The sequence below is a fragment of the Neophocaena asiaeorientalis genome, unplaced genomic scaffold, assembly GCF_003031525.2.
Source record: "Neophocaena asiaeorientalis asiaeorientalis breed wild unplaced genomic scaffold, Neophocaena_asiaeorientalis_V1.1 scaffold141, whole genome shotgun sequence".
NCBI lineage: Eukaryota > Metazoa > Chordata > Mammalia > Artiodactyla > Phocoenidae > Neophocaena > Neophocaena asiaeorientalis.
Window position 1 is genome coordinate 2,997,412 of NW_020174267.1, and position 14,899 is coordinate 3,012,310.

Here is a 14,899-nt window from a genome sequence, read left to right on the forward strand (position 1 = left end):
GCCCAGCGGCCTGGGCGCCGGCGGAAAGCGCTTGCTCGCCGCAGCCCTCTGCCCCTGAAAGGCGCCAGGCGCCGGCCCGCGGCGGCAAGGGGTGTCACGGCTCAGGCGGGGCGCTCACCAGAACAACACGCGGGAGCAGAGGTTCGCGTCCTGAAGGGGGTTGGGCTTCACCTCCGGGTACACCGGCAGCATCTTGCGGGCCAGGACGGGCGCTGGCCGGGGTGGCGCTGCTCCGGCGTGGGCGCCGCTCCCGCTGCTCCTGGAGGCGTCGGCTGGGATGCTGGACCTCAGGCTGCCGCGCGGATCCGCGCTCCGGGAGCCAGAGAACCACTCGCTTCCGGGAGCGGAGCGCTTGTGGCCCTCCGGGTCCCCGCCTCCCAGGCCGCGCCGCCTCCCGGGGCCGCCTGGAGGAAGCCGGCAATGCCCTGATGCCGGATCCCTGGGAGCCTAGAGCTACAGGCCGCGTGCGGGGGCGGCGGCACAAAAGGTTGGCCGCGCGGACGCAGTAGGGAGCCTGGCGAAGGTGTGAGGCAAGGCCGCCGGCGCCTTTGGATAGAGGCGGGTAGGCCGAGCGCAGGGAACACCGGGCTCCGCGCCTAGGCGGCCACGTGCTGACACCTGGCTGCAAACTCTGCCGTAGTTCTTGCTGCCAGCCCAGGCACCCACCCAGAAGGTGGAGAGGGGAGGCGCCATATCTGCCCGCCCCTGCTGCTCAGAAACGCCCCCCTCGGCAGCCGCTTTCCAAACGCCGGGAGAAAGCGGGCAGAAGGCGTTAGCAGTCTGCCCTCTGGGCCCCCTGCCCTCATCCTGACCAAACTGGAGTCCTGGGGGAAGGTCTCCTACCTGCGGCCGAGCATTTGACCACGGACAACAGCAGGGTTTAGCACAGATTATGTTCGTAGAGCTGCAAGAGCTAGAGAAAAGTAACAGGGTTAGAACTCAAATGATTTTGGAAGATGACTGCATGTTGCCACTGGGGACAGGCTTTTAGCATCTCACATTGCTGCACTGTGCGAGGGACCTCTGTGAGCTTTTTGCTGCCTTCTTAGATAGAAAGGGGAATATGGGGAGAGAGAGAGACTGCCTTATGATTTCTTTCGTCATGTGCTCAGATCCTAGTGGAAGAACAGTGACATATGTTTACAAAACACGGTTTTTCAAATTTCTGGGGGCCGGATCTCACTTTTAACTCTTAACAATGCCCTATTTAAGAAGGCATTATTATCCCTATTTCACATGCTCAGATGAAAAAGATGAGGTTTAAGGACAGAACTTGACCAAGGTCTTAAAATCAATAAATGATGAATTCTGATTTGGACTCAAGAGAGAGTCCAGCATGGTCTGGTGGATGGACAGTGTGTGTGGAAAGTACCTAGAATGCACCTTGAGTGAATGAATGACTGTAGGACTGAATGAACAAAATCTTGGGCTCCCACTCATAAGTGTTTAGTTATTTGTGTGGCCATTTTACCAGCTCAGCGGTTTCTCATCCCTTCTACCCTAAATGAGGGAAGATCAAAGTTCTTGGTGCTTATAACAAGATCACTTTGATAATTTCCCCTGTACCTTGGCTAAAATGGTGTTATTAATAATGGCTTTTAACACAACGTTGTAAATCAACTATACTTCAATTTAAAAAATAACAACGGCTTTTAGTGTCAGTTATGCAAGATGAATAAATCTGTAACTAAACACAACCCTGTGGGGTCCTTCTGGGCGCTAAAGCCTGTCTTTGTCCCCTCCTTTCTTATTTGCAGGATAAATACTTCAGCCTCCTAGACCTCCCTGTTGCAAAGAGCAGATTCAAATAGTTGCTAATCGTGGAAGTAAGAGACTGCAGAAACAAAGGAGGAACAATCAAGAAACTATAGTGCAGTGATTAAAGCAGGATCCTGGTTCCTCCTCAAGGAATATACATAAAAATATCTTTGAGTTCTTCTGCTGGAAATAAAGCCCCCGCCCAGGTGGAGGATGGTAACTTCAGGCTGAGCACAGGACTCCTGGAATGCCCTGTTACCTCACAGCAACCAATCTGAAGAAATTCACACACCCTGCAGCCCTCACCCCAAATTTGCCTATAAAAATGTCTTCCCAAAACCATCTGGGAGTTTGCAGTTTCTGAGCATGAACCAACCATCTCTGCCCATGAGTCAATTTTTTCAGTTTCCATTAAACAACCATCTCTGTATTGTAATGGCAATTGTCGATCCATTTGGGTGTTTTATTGCATTTTCCTGCATTGTTTAAAATAAATACATGGAAGATGGAGAAAACAGTATGCTAATTCAATAAAGCAATTAATGCAAATATGGAGAGAGTATGAAGTAGACCAAAGGAGGCACCTCTTCAGTCTGGTTTGGATGCATATTGGAAGTAAGCTGGTTGATTTTATGTTCAATTTTGAAGGAAGGGAAAGGAATTTTTTTGAATCTGTGAAATGCCTATAGCAGCTTTATTCATAACTGCCAAAATTTGGAAGTAACCAAGACATCCTTCAGTAGGTGAATGGATAAACTGACCCATCCAGACAATGGAATATTATTCAGCACAAAAAAGAAATGAGCTACCAAACCATGAAACGACATGGAGGAAGCTTAATGCTTACTACTAAGTGAAAGAAGCCAGCCTGAAAAGGCTGCATACTATATAATGCTAACTATATGACAAAACGCAAAACTATGCAGTCAATAAAAAGATCAGTGGCTGCCAGAGGGTGGAGGTGGGAGTGAGGGATGAACTGGTGGAGCACAGAGGATTTTTGGACAATGGAAATACTCTGTATGATACCATAATGATGGAAATGTCATTATATATTTTTCCAAAACCATAGAATGCACACCACCAAGAGTGAACCCTAATGTAAACTATGGATGAAGGGCTATGTTCTACTTTGGTAGAAATAGGACTGAATTGATGCCCTGCCGTTAGGCCGTAGCGCTGCTAGGATTGCATCGATCTTCCTGTTTGTACTGTTTGTAACTATGGCCCCATCTTAAGTATTCCTAATTGAGAAACAAAGCCTCAGGAAACCGAAACTTAACCAGCCGCTCTCGCTTCTGTAACTATGCTTGCTGAACCCCCTTTTGCAACCATCCAACCAATCAGACGGTGACTAGTGTCTTTGTTTAAAAGTTAACCAATCAGTGACTAGTGTCTTTGTTTAAAAGTTAGCCAATCAGTACTCCCCACCCCTGGAAAGCCCCGCAGAAGGTCCCGAGCTTGTTTGTACCTGTCTATAAAAGAGCTGTACTAAACTCCATCGCGACCTCTTAGCGTCACCGGCAACGAGTGCGCCGAGGTCCAGGTTCGAACCTGCAATAAATGACCCTTGCCGTTTGGCTTTGACTCTCGTCTCTGGTGGTCTTGTGGAGGGGTCTCGCGACCGTGGGCATTTCATGGACTTTGGGTGACTAGGATGTGTAAATGTGGATTTATCAATTGTAGCAAATGTATCACTCTGGTGGAGGAATGTTGGTAGTGGGGAGGCTATGGAGTGCGGGGACAGGGCAGATATGAGAAATCTCTGTACTTGCCCCTCAAAAAAAAAAAGAGAAAGAAGGGAAGGAAGGTAGGAAGGAGGAAAGAAAAGGGAAAAAAAAATCTATGAAACACTGGTAAGACACGGATGAAGGCTATTTATGCAAAAGGTGAAATGTTATAATAGTGGAAATAGATTTTTTTTTTAAGTTATAGATTCGATTCTGTATTAATAAAATATCCCCATTGAGCCCTTAGAGAATTTCATTCTTATATAGCATCTGATAGAGATACAGCTTTCTTCAACTCAAGAAAATTAGAAGGGTAGAATTAGCTTTTCTCCTGTCAATTTTTAGAAATAATGTATAAACACTACCAAAGTTATCATAATCACCTCCTTTCCATCCCTTGCAAATTACCATCATCGGGTCCATTTTTTTCATTAAAAAAGATTTTATTATATATTAAACTCAGAGAAATAGAATTTGAGGTAAGAAAGAGATTTATAAAATTAACTTGTATTTGCATATTGTTTAATCTCTTTTAGATACTCATAGATATGTAACATTCAGGGGTTAAAAAGCTGAAGCACTCTTCTTGAACATTAAAAACTTTAGAATTTCTTTTTGGTTTTCTGAAAAGACTTCCCTTCATTTCTTTTATTTATATATTTTTTTAATATTTAGGTATTTATTTTGGCTGTGCCGGGTCTTAGTTGCAGCAACAGGATCTTTGTTGCGGCATGCATGTGGGATCTAGTTCCCTGACCAGGGATTGAACCCAGGCCCCATGCGTTGGGAGATCAGAGTCCTAGGGAAGTCCCCCCCTTCATTCCTTTTAGATATGAACTCTCAGGGAAGCTGTAGGTATAGAAGTAGCAAATTGCATCTAAATGAAATGTAAGTTTCATACCCTCACAGAGCTTACAATTTAGCAATTTCCGTCCTCAGAGACACACCTTTGAGTGAAGGCTTTTATTGTAATGTGTGCTCGGCCCCGGGCGTCCCCGGGAGTCCCGACCAGCAGGACAAATCCTTGTGAGTCCGAGGAGGAACCTGTAGGGGTTGAAAAGAGAAGAAGGGGCAGGAGACGCGAAAGAATGGAGGCAAGACAAAATCCTGATCAAGCCTCAAACTTTTATTGCTGCAGTAGCTGTATTTATACAGTACAGAGAAAGGGGGGCGGGATCCAGAATAAGGGAAGTATTTGGCAAATTATCATTGGTGCTGCGTGCGCGGGCTTTCGTTTTAGGCGCGGGCTTTTATCTCATTAAGCAGGAAGAGAAGCAGGATGTCGGCCATCTTCTAATGGCGAAAACTTCTTGGCTCCCAACAGTAATGTAAATAATGGAAATAAATTCCATTATGTTTCAATATTAAAACAAAAAATGATGACTTTTTTGATAGGCATTTTTCTAAAATGTATTGCTGATGGCCGTCCATTCTCAGAGTGGGCAGAACATAATGACAAATGTTATTATTTAGTACCATTACTGTAAGGCCAACTGGCCCGAGGCAGGGGAACACAATCAGATTCACAGGTTGCATCACACCGAAATTCTCCGGACCACCCAGTTCCAGAAACTGCCCTGGAGACATTCCGGACGACCCAGTTCCAGCAACTGACCTGGGGACTTTGAACCCAGTCCAGCCTTCCCGCCTTTCGAGGGGCGGGACTAACGGTCCCCCAGGATACCCGAAAAGACCACCAAATAAGGAATACCCTGCACCCTCCCAGATTCACCACACCCCTTTCCCTTCTTCCCCTATAAAATCTTGCCCAACCCTCGCCCGGGTGCGACTTCTCTGGCTCCCTTTCTCTCGGACCAGTGGACCTCGCCCGGGAGCGCTCCCTAATAAAGCTCACTTGAAGCTTTCCTCTGTTTCGTGGTGCGTTTGTTAAGATCCGACCTTACAATTACCAGCATGTGGTATTGTGTCATTTGGTGGAATACTCTTGGGCCTAATGAAACATAGGTATAGGGGTTTACTGATTTATGTATATATATTGAATAATAACAAAAAAACTTCAAAAAATTCACGTCTATTTTTTCTACATTTTTATTTCTTCTCTTCCTTTTTTTTAATACTACTTTACTTTTAAATGCCTTTTTTTTTTTTTTTTTTTTTTTGTGGCTGCGTTAGCTCTTCATTACTGTGCATGGGCTTTCTCTAGCTGTGACAAGTGGGGGCTACTCTTCATTGCGGTGCGCGGGCTTCTCACCGCAGTGGCTTCTCTTGTTGTGGAACACAAGGCGCGCAGGCTTCATTTGTTGTTGGCACATGGGCTCAGTAGTTGTGGCTCACAGGCTCTAGAACGCTGGCTCAGTAGTTGTGATGCACGGTCGGGCTTAGTTGCTCCGTGGCATGTGGGATCTTCCAAGACCAGGGCTCGAACCCATGTCTCCTGCATTGGCAGCCAGATTCTTAACCACTGTGCCACCAGGGAAGCCCCCCCGCCTTAAATGCTTTTAAACCGGCTTGTAAAGTAATATTGAATAGGCTTCAAAGTAAGGATCTGAGGCTCTCTGCTAGGAATAATGAGTTTGTACATATAATTTTGGCAACTTGTATGTCTCTTGGCCTCAGCTGTCTTCTGTGAAACTGAACTTGCCTAAAGAATGACAGCTGGAGAAGCGAATGTTATCACAAGGCGATTTGGTTTGCTGATGGTTTATAAGTGTCTCTAAATGGTTAGTAAATTTTCCCTCTTCTTTTAATGTGAAGTATTTTACGAATGCTAAAGATATCGCCGAATTTTATTTTTTAAATGTGTATATAACCCCGATTATATAAAATACTGATTTTCCTATATTTACTTAGAATTTTCCTTAAAGAACTAACATGTATGGAAACAAAGGGAAAGAGAGAGAGAGGGAGAAGCCAAAGGAGATAGAAGTGGGAGAAAATGTGGTCACAGAAGTGCAGGAAAAGCTGGAACCTATGCTTGTGAGAGGCTAGTAAGTTGAAGACTGAAGAGTAACAATTGGATTTGGCAAAGTGGAGGGTTTTAGTGACTTCGGAAAAGCAGTATTTTAAAGAGAGATAGAAACACTATAAAAATGTGTTAAGCAGAGAACAGTGTGTGAAGGTGTGGAGACAGTGGTTACGCACAGTTCCTGTGAGAAATTTTGCTGTGAGGAGGAGCAGAAAATGGAAAAAGAAATTAACTGCAGTTTAATTAAGTGCCTTGAGAAGGCACTCCTCCACGCTGTAGACTGTTCTATAGCCAGGGTTTAATAACATGGACGAGTCAATGATGTCAGTGCCTGCCCATAAGCCCCGGCCCCTTACATTTCACACCAGCCTGACTTCCTGCAACTCTGCCTGAGGGCTTTGTCTGCCACCACAGTCAGCTCTGCTCAAGTACAAGGCAGGCCCAGAGCACCAGGGAATTTAATGTCTCTGCTCTCCTCCCCCAGCAGCCTTCAGTCAACAGACAGACAGGAGTATAAATACCCCAACTCACTCACTGCTCAAAGATGTTAACCATGAGGCTTGTGTTCCACACTGTCTCCTAAAATTACCCAGCAGGATTATGCTCCAGTAGCCCATCCCGGGAAAATGCTTGATAACATAACCCTTGCTGCCTTCATTCCCTTTCTTGTCTCACTTACCCCCTCCATTACCAGCGTTTCCTGGGACCACTACCAAAATAATCTACTGCATTCAAATTCTTGTCCTAGAGTTTAGTTTCAGGGGACCAAACTAATACAACAGAAAATATTCATATAATGACATGAAACCATTATACCAATTTTGCACAAGAATGCGTGAAACACACACTGGAAGAAAATATTCCAAATGAAAATATTCCAAATAATTGTTTATTTCTGTATTGTCACATTATGGGTAATTAAAAACCAAGGAAAACCTTATTTTTCCTGAGGGAAAAAAAGTTTTTAAAAAGAAATGCTGTAGTGATTTCCCTGGTGGTCCACTCTTCCACTGCAGGGGTGTGCTCGTCTGATCCCTGGTCAGGGAACTAAGATCTGGCATGCAGTGCTGCGTGGCCAAAAAATAAGTAAATAAATTAATTAAATTACATAAATGCTGTATTACATTATACAGATTAACAGAGATTTTCTAAATTTCAGAAGGCAGTGTTGAAAGAACAAAAACCGTTACTAAATAAAATCATCGCTGATGTTAGCTTTCTCAGCAACACATAGCAAATGAACTACATACCAATATTCATATGAAAAACACACCAAAAATCCGGCCTTCCAAGGAATTTATAATCAGTCTGTAATTATGCTTCTGACCAAAGATTATGTCATATAAGGCAATTGTTCGGCAAAACGTGGTATTTATCATTCACTAACAATAACTACCCTTCATTGAATGTGTAACTGTACCCTTTTATCATCTCACTAAATCCTTGCAATAGGGATAGGGTATATATAATTATCTTCTCACAGGTAATAAAGTTTAGAGAAAGGTGAAGCGAATTTTCCAAAATGGAAAAACAACAAGATTTGAACACAGATATTGGTCCCAAAGCCCATGAACTTTCTGCCACTTCGGGCTGCCTCTCTCTTCGTCTTCAGATATGATTTTAGAGTCACAAACAGAAAGTAAAGTAGTAATCATTGCATCAACATTTCTGAGGTATTTGATGCAGTTTAGAACCAGGGGGCTGGATGTGTATAAAGACAGCTTGCTGGAGCAAATGGCTGCCTCAGAGCAAGATGAAGTGGTGTCACCAGAATCTTGCCGGGTAGAATGATTGGAACGCTGTGCTCCCCAAACCCTGGAACCAGTATGATCACAACAGCAGAAAAATCAGCTTGTACAGCAGAGATACGGATTTTTTTTTTAATTGCCCAGTCCAAGAAAACACAATTTTAAAGTATTTATGAGCTTAAAAGCCTAGAAATGGCACAGATTATAAAATTACCTATTGTAGAATAAATTTTTCGTCAGAATTAGATTCTTCAATCACACTTCACATGACAACAGCTCTTACCTATCTCTCAGCAGTATTTGCTGAATATTTACTAGTCACTCACTACTTTTACAGGTAAAACATAGACTAATCTGTAGGAGAGAAGGGAGAAAGAATCCTGTTAGTTCTATTTTCAGCTTTAAAAAAAAAATGAGCTAAAAAGTGGATATCAGCACGAGAGAAATAAATGACTTCAGACTTTTTGTCCATATATGAAACCCATCTGAATATGTATGTCAAGATTTTTTTCCTAAAGAGATACTAGTTTTCATTTTGGTTTTTTTTAAATTTTTTGGCCGTGCCACCCAGGGCTCTTAGTTCCCTGACCAGGGATCGAACCTGTACCACCCCCTGCAGTGGAAGTGCAGAGTCCTAACCACTGGACCACAAGGGAATTCCCTGTATGTCAAGATTTATTTGAAGAAAATAAATGCATTCAAAAGTGTTATTTCTGCGATGAATAAACAAAATGTGGTAAACATGCAAGAGAGTATCTTTCAGCCTTAAAAAGGAAGGAAATTCTGACACATGCTGCAGCATGGATGAACACTGAAGACTGTGTTATTGTGATTTATAATTAGAAATATACATTTGATCTTCACCCTGTTCCTGGCTCAGAGCTCCTCAAACCTTTAGGAAGTCTAAGACAAGAGAGATAAGGTTTCTTTTGTCATTTAAAACAAGCCCCTTTCAACCACACCTGAGTTTGAATGAATGAATCTGTTTCTCAGGGAAGCCAAACAGCAGATTCAAGGGTTGGAACTTTCAGTCCCACCCCCGACCTCCAGGGAGGGGAGAAGGGCTGGAAACAGTTCAATCACCAACGCCCAATGGCTTAATCAACTGCACCTAAGTAATGAAGCCTACCTAAAAATCCCAGAAGGATGGGGTTCAGAGATCTTCCAGGTTGGCAGACACATGGAGGTGCTGGGAAGGTGACTTGCCTGGAGAGAGCTTGGAAGCCCCATGCCCTTTCCCCCCATAGCTTGCTATGCATCTCCCATCTGGCTGTTCCTGAGTTGAATTCATTTATAATATAAACTAGTAACCTAATTAGGTAAACTGTTTTCCTAAGTTGTAAGCCACTAGAAAATTACGAAACCCGTGGAGGGTTTGTGGGAACCCTGATTTATAACCAGTCTGTAAGAAGCACGTGTGACAACCTGGAGTTAGGATTGGCTTCGAAAGTTGGGAAGGAGGGGCAGACTTGTGCGACTGAGCCCTTAACCTACAAGGTCTGACACTAACTCCAGGTAGATAGTGTCAGAATTGAGTTAAATTGTAGGACACAGTTGATGTCTGGAGAGTTGGAGAACTGGTTAGTGTGGGGAAAACAATCCACCATTTGGTGGCCAGAAGTACTGAGTCACCAAATGCCATTCTGAAATTGAGCAGGACCCTGTAGGGCCCTCCTGGGCACAAAAGCTGTTCTGTGCCCCCCCATTTCTTATTTGCAGGAAAAAGACTTCAGCCTCCTAGACCTTCCTCAATGCCAAAGAGCAGGTCCAAACAGCTGCTATTCAGGGAAATAAGGAAATGCAAAAACAGAGGAAGAACAATCAAGAAACTATAATGCAGAGATTAAAGCAGGATCCTGGTTCCTCCTCAAGGAATATACATAACAGTATCTTCGAGTTCTTCTGCAGGAACTGAAGTCCTCACCCAGGTGGAGGATGGCAACTTCAGGCTGAGCACGGGATTCCTGGAACACCGCCCTGTTACCTCGCCAGCAACCAATCCAAAGGAAGTCACACACCCTGCAGCCCTCACCCCAAATTCTGCCTATAAAAACTCCCTGAAAACCATCAGGGCTCGGGTTTTCGAGCGTGAGCCATTTGTTCTCCTTGCTCGGCACTGCAGTAAACCTTGCTACACTCCAAACTCTCACGTTTTTGTTCGTTTGGCCTCACTGTGCACCGGGCACGTGAACTTGCGTTTGGTAATCATTTCAGTTACATGATGTACCCAGAGTAGTCAAATTCTTAGAGACAGGAAGTAGAATGGTATTTGCTAGGGGATGGGGGTTTGGGGTGGGTGGGGAGTTGTTTAATGGGTAGTTTCAGCTGGGGAAGATGAAAAAGTTCTGGAGATGGATGGTGGTGACAGTTGTACAACAAGGTGGATGTACTTAATGTCACAGAACAATATACTTAAAAAGTGGTAAAAAGGTAAATGTTGAGGTTATTTATATTTTACCATGTAGGGGAGGGAAAAATTCCTTTTACTTCTACCTTTCTAGAAGACTGGGGCACTGGAAGGTCAACTGATATAAGGCAGATGGACAAGAGAAAAAGTTTATTGACATGTGCAGCATGCATAAATATGGGAGAAATGCAGTGCTGAGTAACTCAAAGGGGTCCTTAGAACTTGGGGTATGTGTAGCATCTTAAAGAAAACCAGATCTATAGAGAAATGACAAGACAAAGGAAAACCAGGTTAGGTTTTTAGGGATGGCAAACCGTGGGAAGGTAAATATATGGGGAAACTACTGGAAGATGAGGGTTATTTTAATCGTGGTGCCCACTTTCTGCCTTCCACAGGGCCTTTTTCTTTTTAGTATTTATTTATTCGGCAGTGGCAGGTCTTAGTTGTGGCATGGGGGATCTTTTAGTTGCAGCATGCAAACTCTTAGTTGAAGCATGTGGGATCTAGTTCCCTGACCAGGGATCGAACCCAGGCCCCCTATATTGGGAGCACGGAGTCTTAGCCACTGGACCACCAGGAGAGTCCTTTCCACAGGACCTTACACCTTCCTGGAGACAGAATTTATGGCTGGCCTCATTTCTTGTCAGTTTCTGTTTTTAGTTGGATAATGGAAGCTCCGGGAAGGCTTCTTCCTGTATCTATTAATTCTCATTTGCCTCCAGTTCAAAATAACTTTTATGCCAAAGTAGCATATTTGGGGGTGGTATATTCTGACCCCCTATAAGCATTTCTTTTTTATTATTTATTTATTCATGGCTGTGTTGGGTCTTCGTTGCTGTGCACAAGCTTTCTTTAGTTGTGGTGAGTGGGGGCTACTCTTCGTTGCGGTACACCAGCTTCTCATTGTCGTGGCTTCTCGTTGTGGAGCACGGGCTCTAGGGCGCAGGCTTCAGTAGTTGTGGCACGTGGGCTCAGTAGTTGTGGATGCGGGCTCTACAGCTCAGGCTCAGTAGTTGTAGCACACGGGTTTAGTTGCTCCGCGGCATGTGGGATCTTCCCAGGCCAGGGCTCGAACCCATATCCCTTGCATTGGCAGGCAGATTCTTAACCACTGCGCCACCAGGGAAGCCCCAAAGTGTTATTGCTGAAAGTAAGAAGGAAAAAAGAATCTATCTTTTTATTTTTTTATTTTTAAAATTTTTACTGAGATATCAATTTACTGTTTCCAGTGTGCAACAGTTATTCACAAGTTTTTCAAGGTTAAAGTCCATTTACAGTTATGAAGAAAATACTGGCTATATTCCCTGTGCTGTACAATATATCCTTGTAGCTTATTTTATTTTTTAAATTTTTAAAAATGTTTTTTTATTTTTTCGCCACACTGTGTGGCATCTTAATTCCCCGACCAGGGATCAAATCGGTGCCCCCTGCATTGGGAGCAGAGTCTTAACCACTGGACCGCCAGGGAACTCCCCCCTTGTAGCTTATTTTATACACAGTAGTTTGTACCTCTTAATCCCCCTGCCCCCCCGCTTCCCTCTCCCCACTGGTAACCACTAGTTTGTTCTGTATATCTGTGAATCTGCTTCTTATTTGTTATATTCACTTGTTTGTTTTACTTTTTAGATTCCACATATAATATTGTATAGCATTTGCCTTTCTGTCTGACTTATTTCACTAATCATAATACCCTCCAAATCCCTCCATGTTGTTGTCCATCTGTTTTTTAGGGTCCCAATGCCAAGGCTGTTTTACAGGCTCTCAATGTGTAATATTTAATAGAGCAGTGGAGGTGTTTCTCTTTGATTCGGGGGGTAATGTGTCCCAGTCATCCTCAGCGTGCTTTAACGGAAGAGATCCAGGTTCTCCCCTGCCAGCCTCCTTCCTTTCATGCACCAGGGATCCCCCAGTAAAGCTTTAGGCTGAGGTCACTGGGAGGAAGGCCTTTCTCTCTCAGCCCTCTGTTCTGGCTTGCCTGGCCACATAGTTCTCTGGCTGCTGGAGGGAAGCTGGTGCTGGCCAGCATATCTAAAGTGGAAATACAGAGATTTTGGCTCTAGGGAATCAGTGTCACCAAGTATCCTAAAACAGATTCTGCCCTGAGAACCGATGGAGGAGGCTGATTTGGTGCTGGGCTGAGTCATTGTACAAAGACTCTGTATGGAGGCTTTCCTTAAGTCAAGCTTGCCTCACACGCAAACAGGCCTGGGTACATGGCATAGCGTAAAAGTGACAGGCATCAACTGTCTTACCTCACAGACCCAATCACTTTCCATAGTACTGTCCAGCTTCTGAAGGGCTGTGTCTGGAATGTCCTTGTCTGTTGCCTCTCTGACCAGACCCACCTTCCCCCATTTCCTTCATGGCAAAGGTCTGAAGCCACTCACAGAGAAAAATCTAGTTAAATTATTCCCTGACATGGGGCTAGTCACCTTATACAGAAAGTTATGTTGTTCTAAACTGAGCAGTCAAATTTATAGCAAGACAAACTGTGGTAGAGGAGGCCTACTCACCATACGCTTATATAATTGAGACTCTGGTCAAGTGACTCTTCCCCGCACGATGGAAATAATTCCAAGGTAAATAATCTTCCTCCTAGGACAATGTCGCCTACCTATTTACCTAAGTAGTAAGGCTCACCCTGCAGAGCCAATCTCCATCAGAAATCACTGACAGCACATGTCAGGAATCCAAAATGAAATTTAGGGTAAATACTAATCCAGTGATCAAATATGGCCTGTCTGAAACAAAAGCTCCAAGAAGAAATGTAAGGACTTAAGGAGTAAATGTGCGTAAGGATAAGACAAAATAGAAAGGAACTAAACATGAGTTGACACCTTAGAGAAGAAATGCAAAAACCTACACTAAAATAATTAAAGTTTAGCACCAACATGGTTAATAAAATACAAGAGACTCCAATTTTGGACACCAATACATGAAGGAAGTTAGTTTGTGCTGAAGGCAGCCACTGAAACTAGAATGGATACATTCTTGAATAAATAGCATTGAATGGAAATTCCCTGTTGGTCCAGTGGTTAGGACTTTGAGCTTTCACTGCTGAGGGCCCAGTTCAATCCCTGGTTGGGGAAATAAGACCCTACAAAGTACAGCCAAAAAAAAAAAAAAAGTTAAGAAAAAAGAAAATAAATAAATAGTATTGAAGTAATAGGTTATTTGGAAAAGATAAAATTTAATATGTATGTCACACCTTATACCATAAAATATATATATTATGTATATGTGAATCAAAGGTTTAAATATTTTAAAAAATGAATCTATAAAAGTCCTAGAAATAAACATAGGTGATTTCTTTCTAATAATCTTGGCTTAGAGAAGACCTTTAAAAGTCATAAACCCACACACCATGGAGAACAAGACTGTTAAAACAGATTTACGAGAAACAGAAGTTTGTCGTATGGCAAAAATCACATAAAGAAAAATCAAAATATAAATGACAAGACAGGAAAAAAAGATAATTGCGACAGGTATGCTGTAGATAAAAGGGGCTGTTCCTTTCATTTACAATGATACTGGATAAATCAGTATGAAAAATACTAACAACCCAATTGAAAATTGAACAAAAGATCCAGAAGGCTGATCATAAGGGAAAAATGCAAATTGCTTATCAACCAGAGGAAAGATGCTTAATATCTTGCTCATAATTAGGGAAACTAATTAAAACAATGAGATATATAATTTTTCACCTTACAGAGTGCAAAAGATCAAAAAATGTGTTGGCTAGGGTGTGGAACTGGCATTTGTATAAGACTTGGTGACATTTTATGAAAAACGAAGTCTATATACGTTTTGATGGACATGTGTTTCAATACAACAACGTATTTCAGGGACACATCCTAAAGATATAATCATGCCTGTGTGTTGACGTCTCTGAAGAAAGATGTTATCACAAAACTGGTTGTAAAAGCAAGGGCTGCAAATGATACGTTGTGCTCATCAATGGAGGACTGGTTAAATTAATGTGGGGCATTGACACAATGGAATACCAGGGAAACAGAAAAGAGAGGTAGAGATCTATCTGCTCTATCTGATATCAAAGGCTACCCAAAATATATCATGAAATGAAAAGTGCCAGACAGAAAAGAGTACTTATATATGTCCCCTCTGTGAAAAACCCAAAACAGTAGCATATGTCATCCTTGCACGTTTGTGGAAACTTAACAGTTGCTGCCTCTGGAAAGGGTTACCAGGGGGTCTAGGATGGGAGGGAAACTTACCTTTCCTTCAATAGTTTCCTTTGATGCACTCAAAGGGTCTAAAGGGAATAATCTCTTTAACTTAGAAAAAAATGGGAATATGCTTTTCTGTAACC

The 14,899-nt window shown here is 43.0% G+C and overlaps 1 protein-coding gene across 4 annotated transcripts in view; it reads right to left on the reverse strand.

The window, feature by feature from the left end:
- ABCC4 (ATP binding cassette subfamily C member 4 (PEL blood group)) overlaps positions 1-328 on the reverse strand; it is a 215,403-nt gene extending 215,075 nt beyond the window's left edge. For 3 of the 4 annotated variants that reach the window (XM_024755282.1, XM_024755273.1, XM_024755272.1), the window contains exon 1: positions 119-328. In XM_024755282.1, coding sequence (XP_024611050.1) covers positions 119-192 — 74 coding nt within the window. In that variant the 5' untranslated portion in view covers positions 193-328. The remainder of the gene's footprint in view (positions 1-118) is intronic. The other variant, XM_024755278.1, reaches the window with a different exon arrangement.
- Between the last annotated feature and the right edge of the window lie 14,571 nt (positions 329-14,899).